Below are 9,859 nucleotides of genomic sequence, written 5' to 3'. Positions count from 1 at the left end.
CCCATGCTCGTGTCCCCTCTGATCTCCAACCACAAAGGCTCTGCTTCGTGAGGATGCTGCCCCTCCACCTCCCGAAGCTCACACAGCTTCTCTGTAGGTCCAGTCCAGCCCTGAGCTGACGGGGAAGCAGGTGACTCCGGACAGAGTTTGGGGGCTGCCAGGGCTCAGGGCGCAGTGGTCATTTCAGGGCTCCCGTGATTCCTGAGTGCTGGGGGGGGCGGGGAGCCATACTTCCGGAAGGGTGAGGTCCCCCGCTGCTCTGGGCTGACCTTCAGGGGCTCCGCACCCCCACAGCAGGCTTCTCTTCCCCCAGCCTCTTTCCCTACACGAAATCTCCAAGTACAGCTCTCATGCCGTGCTTCCAAGACTGTGGGAGCAACCGACGAGGCCCAGCCCACAGCCCCACCTGACAAGACTGCCCCTCGACCTGGATCACTCCTCACTCTGGCCACACCTGCCCAGGGCAGGGGGAGGGGCCGCTTGAGTCAAACCCGGAATGAGCAGGGCAACTCCAGAACCCTCTCCCATCAGCTGGCATTGGGTATGACACGGGACATCGCAGGTCTACCTGGTCCCCACCAGAACGAGAGGGAGCTGGCTGAAGCCTGCAGCTGCGCACCCTCTGCAGAATGGAAGTGAGTACTTCCACGCCATGTCTCGGCTCCTGGGGCAGCTGCCACCCGCGGCCTGCAGTTCAGGTCCCGGTCCCCCTGCCACAGCCCCAAGCAGGAAGGCCAGGGGCCCTGTGCAAGCTCAGGCAGCCCGATGCTGCCGGAGGCCTACTGCCTGCCACTGCTGGTGGGACGGAGCTCAGAGTCTGCACCTCTCAGCCCAGGCCTCTTAGTCCTGACCGTTCTCGGACTGCCTGGTGTGGAAGACTTGGACGGGACTGCTCGGAGGCTCTGTCCTCCCAATCTTTACAGAAAGCCAACAACCCCCCCCACACACACACACAATCAACCTGAGCACAACAACCTCCCCATTCCCCAGCTTCCGGCCATCCATTCACGATTTGGACCCCCCCAAAACAACCCAAGGGGTTTATTTGAGTTTAGCGAGGCCTGCGAATCGGGACACACGTGCTACGACAGCTCGGCGCGCTGGAGGGATGGAGGGCGCAAAGACCAGCAGTCCAGGAGAGCTGTCACCCACGTCCCCGGGAACGGGGGGCCACGCAGCTGGCGACGGCCCTTCCGCCCGGGGCCAAGGCGGATTTCGGATTCCCGCAGGGTCGTCCCCGGGCCTTCGCGAGCTCCTGGCAGGCCCTGGACAGACCTCAGGAGCTCAAGGCGCTGTGACTCAGAGCCGGCAGGGGAAACGCCGCCAAGCCCGCAGGCGCCCAGGGCCAGGACCGCGCCGCGCCGCGCCGCGCCGAGACGCCCGCCGAAAGCGCCGAGTCGCGTCGGAAAGTTGCGTCATCACAGGCTCCCGTCGGGTGCGCAGCACCGGCTTGCGGCCCGAGGGGAGGGGCCAGGCGGAGGGGCGGGCACACGCTCTCGGCGGAAGCCCAGGCGGCCCCACTGCGCCCGCGCAATCCTGCCCACTCGGCAAACCTCCAATGGGCTCTCGGGGCCCGCCCTTGACGACGCAGGCCCCTCCTCCTGGAGACCCGCCGCCGCGGAGCTACCACCGGCCAAGACTAGGGACCCCGGGGCTGAGGGACGAGGGCCCCGCCTGGGGTCCGCGCGCCGCCGGCCGTCATGAAGCTGACGCGAAAGATGGTCCTGTCCCGGGCCAAGGCCTCGGAGCTGCACAGCGTGCGGAAGCTCAACTGCTGGTGAGGCCTGGGCCCCTGGTGCTGCCCGGGGGTGGGGGTGGGGGGGCGTCGGCGACACCCCGCCAGCAGTGGGGCCCAGCCCGGCCGCCGGCCTGCAGCAGCCCGTGAGCGGGGTCGCAGGAGCCTAGGTCCCAGGGGTCCTCACACGGACCTCTGCCCGCCTGACACAGCTCGAAGTACCCGCTGGCGGCTGCGGGCCTTCAAGTGCCTTCCGCTGGCCCCTCTGTGACCGTCTGGCATCTGAAGTTGCCACTAGTCTGGCGTCAGGCCTGCCAGTAGACGGGGGTCCAAAGGGCTCATCGCCATTTCTAGAGGAAAGAGCTGAGACCTTCGAGCACCTTGGAGGGCTGTGCCCAGGTGGCCCAGCTTGGGGTGACAGCAAGGGACAGGTGTTCTGGGATCGATGCAGACTCACAAGCCAGTGGCCTGGTCTTGTGGGGCCAAGAGGACCGAGCTGCTAGAGGAGGTGGCCTGCAGCTGGGGCCTGCAGGGGCTGCAGGTGTCTCTGAGGACTCTGAACCCTGCACCCGCGCAGTGGAGGGGCCCTGCGGACACAGACCCCTGTCAGGCGTCCCCCAGCGCTGGAGGGAGTGAGCCTAGCCCTGTTCATTAAAAAGCCCTTCTCGCCGGGGATTTAGCTCAGTGTGCCCAGAGAAACAACAACCCCATTTTCGGCCTTCAGAGTTGGCTTCCTACATTACATGCGCAGCCTTTGAACTTGGCCCCATACGAAGACGCCCTTGTTTAGGTGAGGGAAATGAACCTTCTGATGTTCAGCCACCGGAAGAATGAGTGTATCTTTTCCTGTCCTGTAAATGGAGCAACCCCTGCTCTTCCTTAGTCTGAAAAGCATCCCGGAGCACCGCACATAAAATTTTGTTTAAAGTCAACCCAACAATTTTGACACCTTTTCCAGTTGTCTGGCAAGCTGTCTTTTTTACTGTGTAATTGAAATCATAGACTCTTAAGGTTTGTGAGCACTCGTCATTAGTTCAGCGAACTTGGGATATTTTTTAGTCAGCTGTAATGAGATCAAAACACAGACGTTTCTCTCCTCAGGGGCAGCCGTCTCACGGACGTGAGTATTACCTTCGTCATCTCCACGTGGCCGTGCCCCGGAAGCTGTCTCCTCCTCGGCCCCAGAACCGCTGCCCTGGCCATTGCTTCCATCCACGCTGCCTGCAGGTCCTCCCCAAGCTGCACCCTGGGAAGGAGTCTCAGGACAGCTGTCCTCTGAGCAGATGCAGTGGCCAGCACTCTGTGTGGCCTCCTCTTAGTCGGCACCTGTGTCAGCCCCCCGTACCTTCCCCCACCCTGTGCCATAGCCAGCTGAGTATGGGGGACGCGGAGCCACAGGAGCGCCTGGCACAGGACACAAGCACCATGGTGTTCTGAGGAATCAGGGGTGCTGATGTGGCCTGAGACCCAGTCTCAGTCCTGTCTCCCCTTGGCCTGGCTCTGCAGCCCTCTTCCCCACATAGGCCCTGAGTCCCTGACCTCACATCCCTGGGGGTTCTGCAGTGAGGATGCTCCCTGCAGCTGGCAGCATCTATAAGAGCTTCACAACGGGTCCGGGAGTGTGGGCAAGGTCTGGGCTGCAGAGGCCAGCGTGAGCCTGGGCCCTGCATGCCCTGTGGGACCCTTCTGAGCATGGCCACACCCTGTCCTCTGAAGTCCAGTTGGCCCGAGAGACGTAGCATCCGGGCGCCATCAGTGCTGCACTGTTTGCCAGCCACGTGCTTCCCTCCCTAGATCTCCATATGCCGGGAGATGCCCAGCCTGGAGGTGATCACACTCAGGTACCTGACTCCTGCTTAGTGCTTCCCTGGGACTGAGTGACAGAGACAGACTGGAAGCTCCCTCCCCGGCGCTTGCCCTACCAGCCACAGCTGTACCTGTGCCCTTGCAGCCACGGCTAGGGCTGTACTGATAAGCTTGGCCCCGTCTGTCCCTGGAGCTCCAGTTCCATCACGCCGGGAGCTCACGAGCTCTGCATCGCAGACTTCTCACTGATCAGTGTTGGCAGTCGGGGAGCATTTTGAGGGACGAGCTCCCCAAACACACTCCTGCCCACCCTGTACCCAAGGAGGGGGCTGATGTTGAGGGTCCCTGCCACCTGGCAGATGCGGGGATGTGTTCTCCAGGGTCAGCATGGCACTGGTGTCCCTTCCAGCACATGCCCCACCCTGGGGTGGCCCTGTAGGAGGGAGCGCTTTGGGGGGCTGGTGCATGGGGTCCCTGGTGGGGACGCAGGGGTTGCTGGCCACCTTGAGCTGAGTGCCTGGGTGTCTAGGCCTATCTGTCCATCGTAGGGTGGGGGGACACCGTGTGTTTTTCTTTTCAGGGTTGCTCATGCACCCACGGAATGGAATGAAGCCCTCGTCCTTTGCTTCTTCCTGGTGTGGGGCTTTGGAAATTTAGCACTCAGGTCTTCTGTATGTTTTGCTGGGAGTTCCAGCCACTGCCTCCTGTGAAAGAGGATGAAGCGTCCACCTCCTGGTGTCAATGCAGTGTGAGGCAGCAGGAGCTGCTGCGCCTCAGGTTAAGGGGCTTGCTCCAGCTGGGGTTGTCTCTGACCTTGACCCGCTGCATCTGACTTTGGCCTACATCTGAGGAGCGGGCAGGTGGCCATGGGCCCTTGGCTGCGGTAGAGGCCGTACCCAGCTTAGTGGCCGGGCCCAGAGAGTCGAGAGAGTCGCTAACAGTGCCGTTCCACAGTGTCAACAGTGTCTCTACCCTGGAGCCCGTGAGCCGCTGCCGACGCCTGAGCGAGTTGTATCTGAGGAGGAACCGCATCCGCAGCCTGGACGAGCTCTTCTACCTGAAGGAGCTACCGCACCTCCGGGTGCTGTGGCTGGCTGAGAACCCGTGCTGCAGCCCCAGCCCCCACCTCTACCGCATGACGGTGCTGCGCAACCTGCCGCACCTGCAGAAGCTGGACAACCAGGGTGGGTGTCCGCAGGCCCGGCCTCTGCTGTGCGGCGGCCCCCGCAGTGCTCTGAGCACCCAACAGGCACCGCGTGAGGACACTCATCTGGTGGCCAGGCCCCTGGGGCTGTGGGGTGGCTCCACACCTCACCCGCGTACAGTGCCCACACACCCTCCTGTCAGGGTCAGGGGCTGCGTAGCTGCTCACTCACTGCCCATGGAGGCTGCCTGGCCCCAGAACACCCACGTCTGTTCCTGAGCAGTCCCAGGCCTGGCTCCCACAGCAGGGCCAGGGTTTCAAGGGTGGGGCGGACGCAATGCGCACGCGAATCCAAGGAGGCCCCTCTCACGCCCTTGCTTCCTCTGCCCCCTTGCCCAGCGGTGACTGAGGAGGAGCTGACCCGGGCACTGATGGAGGGGGACGAGATCACTGATGCCCCTGACAGGGAGGGCACGGGCCACGGCCAGCGGCACTGCAAGCCACCTGACCCCCTGGGCTCCATCGGCTCCGCCACTGAGACCTACCGGGACCCACTGAGCTTCATGGACGAGGAGGCAGAGTGAGGCGGGAGTGGGTGCCAGGGCCCCCAGCCGGCAGGGCTTCCAGGGTGCACTGCGGGCGGGCAGTGAGAGGCGGAAGGCCCCGGGCTCCGCCACCTCCTTTCCCACCCTGCAGGGCTGACTGGAGATGGGGGTGTGAGGGCCCAGGGGTGCAGGAGCAGGTGTGGCTCCACAGGGTTGGGGTGTGGCTGGGCACCGCCCGGAGCATCTGCTGCTGCAGAGATGGCAGTGGGAAGGGGTGGGGGCTGTGGAGCAACCCAGGCTGAGCGGCTGCAGGCCCCGTGTCGTTGGGGGCATTGGGTGTGACCCTGCGGTGGCAGCTGCAGGCTGGCACTAGTGTACTGACCCCTACTATGTTAGGTGCCCGCTCTGAGGCCCTGGAGAAGGGGTTGCAGTCAGGAGCCCGGGCACAGGGAGGTCACCCCAGTGGAACAAAGCAGGAGGAAGTGCTACCATCCCTGAGCCCGGTGCCACGTGGAAGTCCCTGTGGTGGGCTCAGCCTCCTCTGTCCTGCTGGGGACCAGGCTGGTGCCCGCAGACCTCACACACCTGCACGGTATCCTTCTCACTAGCTGTGTCCAGGGCCACCTCAGCCTGCGGAACCCTGCTGAGGACCAGTTTCTGCCCTTCCCACAGAGGGACACCATGAGCAGCCACAAGGACAGGGTGAGTGACACCGCCTGGCCATCATGGCCAGGTTGCCACTGCTCCCTCTGCCCAGTCTTGGGCATGGGGCAGGCGACACCATGGGAACTGGCACAGACAAGCCCCCAGGTTCTCCGTTGCTAGGAGTGCCAGCCCGTGGAAGGTGCATGGGACAGGGCTGGCTTCAGGGCCACCAAAGCTGTGCTCGGTGCTCGTAGCTCCCGGAATAAGCCAGTCTGCATGACTAGGTTAAAGTTGGCAGAGGCCTGCCGCTTGCAGACAGACTGCTGCCTCAGTTAGATCCAGGGTGCCTGGGGGAGCAGCCCAGGGCTCCAGGCTGAGTGGGCAGCTCCATGACAGCCCAAGACCCACACCTTTCCCACGGCCCCCACCCCCGTGTTCTGCCTGTCGCCCATGGGATCCAGCTGTCCTGCAGCTTCTTCCCCCACCCCACTCCCAAGGATGTCCTGAGTGTCCTCTGCAGCGTGAGCTCAGCGGGGAGCAGACCTCGCCTGCCGACTCCAGGCGGTGTGGCAAACGGCACTGCCCAAGCAGAGCAACCTGTGCAGGAGGCAGCTCCTGGCAGCCCGAGGATCTCAGCCCGCGTGGGCTCATGGTCCCTTGGTGCCAGGGCAGGGCCCAGTTGAAGGGTAGGGCCAGGGCTTCCTTGTCCAATCAGTGACCATGGCGTGTGAGCACTGGGGAAGGGGCAGGGAGCCACAGGCTGTGCCCCATCTTGCAGGGTGCATGCCCGTTTGGGGGGCCGTGTCACCTGGGGGAGGTGTCTTCCTTCCGGTGGTGAATGGCTGCAGCCAACACAGGCCTGCACAGGCAGCGGGGTGGCATGGCCCATGGCCAGTTTGGATGGAGAGGGAGTGGAAACGGGGACCACAGGTCACCTTGCCACAGACCATGGTACACCTGCAGGAGCAGCTCTGCCCCCTGCAGGCTCCCTGCCACCTGCACGCTCGCAGCTCTTGGGGAGGGTGGAGTCCACAGACGCAGCAGGCGCTGCCCGAGTGTTGCAGGGGTCGGGAATGGAGCAGCCCTGGTCGATCACCCCAGTGTGTCCCTCCCGGTGAGCCGCAGCCCCACTGGTCCTTCCCCAGCTGTCCATGTGGCCCCTCATCTTCCTAGCACAGACAGCCTTGGTCCCCTCCCGGGGACGCAGGCAGAGCCATGTGGGTGGACAGCACTGAGCAGTTGGGGCCCTCAACCTCTGTGCCTCCGTTTCCGCACCTGAAGGGAGGTCAGGATGGAGGAGGCAGTGCTCCTAGGTTTGCAGCATGTGCCTCCGTGTTCTGATCTTCCCTTCCTGTCCCCAGAATGTGCTGACAGCTGTGCTGCTGCTGCTGCGGGAGCTGGACACGGAGGGCCTCGAGGCTGTGCAGCAAGCTGTGGGCAGCCGCCTGCAGGCACTGCACAGGCAGGAGCTGCAGGAGGACATGGAGTGACAAGTCCAGTGCACCGTACAGCCGGATCCTGCCTGTCCCACAGGGCCTGGCCCGCTCCAAAGCTCCTGTCTGCACACCAGACAAAGGGAGGAAGGTGTCGGATGTCAGCGGGCAGACCTGGCTCCTGTGCGAGGGCTGGTGGAGATGCCCACCCACACCAGGACCATCCCCAGACTCGAATGCAGAGGCCCCGGGGGTCTAGGCTTGGCCTGCTGCCCTCCCCGTAAAGCACTTCCTGTCTGACCTGGAAGTAGATAGCTTGGCAGGTGTAGCCTTGACATTCTCTTCAGGGGTTGGCCCCACTCTGCAGTGTCTGAGGAGTTTCTGCCATTTTGGTCCTTAGCCATCAGGGAGCCCTGCAGAGTGACAGATGGCTGCCCTCAGGTCTCTTCAGCTGGCATCATGGCACCACCAGGAAGAACAGGATTCCCCTGACTTTTTCCTTCTCTGTCCTCTAAGGAACCCTGCAGTGGTGGGGAGGGCATGCTGAGCCTCGTGAGGGCTGTGGGGTCCGGTGTCTGCCAGTCTGGGGACACAGGTGTGTCTGTGGAGGGAATGACCTTGCTAGGAGCTGGGGTAAGCTGCTCTGGGCTGTCCTGGAGCCCCCAAAGCCAAGGACACATCTACTGGAGGATGTGCGGCCTCCTGCCTGCTGGGGGACAGTGGCTGACCAGAGGCACGCATGTGCCTTCTGCCCCTCCTCGTGGGGTCCACAGCCATGCTGCAGAGCGCATACTGGGTCATGAGCCAGCTGAGGTGACAGCATCTGGAAGGCCGCCCTCCCCTACGGCCAGGAATGTGCAATTGTCACCCTGTGCTTGGTGACAAGGCTGTGCCCTGATGCCAGCTGTTTCACCAGAGGAGGCCTCTGTGCACTGGTGGTTGTGGGGCACAACCAGGGTGGAGGGGGGTCTGTCAGGGTCCCCTGCATGTTCTCCGGGACAAGTTGGGGCCTCAGGGTGGGAAGCCAGGGGTCACAGTGCAGGACACCTTGGATGGACCGTCCCAGGCCTATGTCCGCCTCGTCTGGTCAGTAAGATGAATAAAGCACCGTCCCTGTTGGGCAGCATGGGTGATTTAACTCCAGAATGACCTTGCCCCAGGCATGAGTTCCCTGCTCTCTCCTGTCCCATGCACCCGTCTGTCGGGCTGCATCGAGGACAGACCCCAGGAATGCTTCCCTGGGCCCACTCTGAACTTCTCCCCACCCCACGGAGTCCAAAGGCGGGCACTGGGCGTGGCAGGCACTAGCATCCCGCGGTGTGGACATCCTTAACCCAGGTCACGGGAAAGAGGACTAAGGCTGGGCTTCCTCACTCAGTAGACGCAGCGCAAGTCAGACACAGTGCAGCCAGGAGCAGGTCGAACAGGGCCTCTTCCCTGGAGCTGCTCCCAGAGAGGGGTGGCCTCCCTGCGTCTCGGGTGTCACCCAAGCCACTTTCAGGTCCCAAGCTCAACAGCAGCTGTGCGGCCAAGCGGGTTCAGACACTGAGTCTAGCAGAGCAAGCCGGGGGCTTCCACCCCCAGAGCGGGTCCTGACCCTGATGTGTGGCACCTGCAGGGCCCAGGTCTGCTGGTGGAAGCCCGCTTCCGTGTGGCAGACGTGCCTGGGCTCAGGAAGAGCATGGCGGGCACTGCTGTGTCCCACACACGGCAATTTCCAAGGAGCAGCGAGTGGAGAGGGCTGTCCAGGCGCTGGGCTGTGTCCTGCCTGGCTAAGGAGGAAGCCCTCATGGATGAGGCAGCCCCGGCCCTTCCTGCATTCTCTCTGAAGGCGACCCCCGTGGGCTCTCAGGGTGTCCCCAGCAGCCACTCGCGCCTGGTCAGCAGGAAACTAAGAGGAGGGCCAGGGGCCTAGCTGCCAGGTGCTGGGGAGGCGCGAAGGGACCCAGGCTCCAGGACCCCTCGAGGCTCTGAGTGCTCAAGCCAAGTGGGGACACTGGTTGAGTGAACCCCCTGCCCAGCTGGAGAGGAGGCACAGAGTGGGCCACGGCAGCCATCGTGACCTGCGCTGCGCTGTCTCAGGCTGCACCTGCCTCCCTCCTACTGTCACTGTCCTGCAACTCACTACCTGCTGAACGCGGCCACCCCGTGTCCATCTTGCCCGGGTGCCCCAGGACCCCACAGCCAAGCCTGGCCTCCAGTGTCCTACTCTACCCGGGGGCTGTCCCCAGGCTGTCTTCCTCCTCTCCTGGGGGTCGGCCCTCTGCACAGGGCAGCAGCCTCGAAGACAAAGCCCCCTCGGGAGACAGGGGCAGGGCAGGAGGAACAGACCCTAGTCTCACCCAAGCCGGCGCCATAGCTCCCACCGCTGACCTTTGTGCAGAACTGTAACAAGAGCCTATAATCCCAGCTCACAGGAGGCTGAGGCAGGATGATTGCTGAGTTCAAGGCCAACCTGAACTACATAGTAAGACTCTCAAAACTTAAAGAAAAAAAAAAAAAAAAAGACTATAAGGAGGCAGCAGGGTGGTTTCCTTCTCCCTGTCCCCAT

The 9,859-nt window shown here is 63.3% G+C and overlaps 1 protein-coding gene across 3 annotated transcripts; it reads left to right on the top strand.

Annotated features, from left to right (window-relative positions):
- Positions 1 to 1,575: 1,575 nt before the first annotated feature.
- Cfap410 (cilia and flagella associated protein 410) lies at positions 1,576 to 8,426 on the top strand. 3 transcript variants are annotated; one of them, XM_087211146.1, is made up of 8 exons: positions 1,589 to 1,777; positions 2,837 to 2,855; positions 3,530 to 3,576; positions 4,122 to 4,318; positions 4,496 to 4,725; positions 5,085 to 5,265; positions 5,839 to 5,932; positions 7,237 to 8,426. In XM_087211146.1, exons 4-8 carry the CDS (start codon positions 4,215 to 4,217, stop codon positions 7,363 to 7,365), a joined length of 738 nt encoding a protein of 245 aa, XP_087067272.1. In that variant the 5' UTR covers positions 1,589 to 1,777; positions 2,837 to 2,855; positions 3,530 to 3,576; positions 4,122 to 4,214; the 3' UTR covers positions 7,366 to 8,426. The 3 variants fall into 3 exon arrangements, with proteins under 3 accessions (XP_004842539.2, XP_021112025.2, XP_087067272.1); XM_004842482.4 differs by lacking the exon at positions 4,122 to 4,318 and having other exon boundaries at positions 1,576 to 1,777; XM_021256366.2 differs by having other exon boundaries at positions 1,588 to 1,777; positions 2,837 to 3,576.
- Positions 8,427 to 9,859: the final 1,433 nt, after the last annotated feature.

The sequence above is a fragment of the Heterocephalus glaber genome, unplaced genomic scaffold (genome assembly GCF_053883595.1).
Source record: "Heterocephalus glaber isolate CG9 unplaced genomic scaffold, H.glaber_assembly_v1.0 deba00000122, whole genome shotgun sequence".
Taxonomy (NCBI): domain Eukaryota; kingdom Metazoa; phylum Chordata; class Mammalia; order Rodentia; family Bathyergidae; genus Heterocephalus; species Heterocephalus glaber.
The sequence above is the reverse complement of the archived record's forward strand: the minus strand, read 5'-3'. Positions and strand labels throughout refer to the sequence as shown.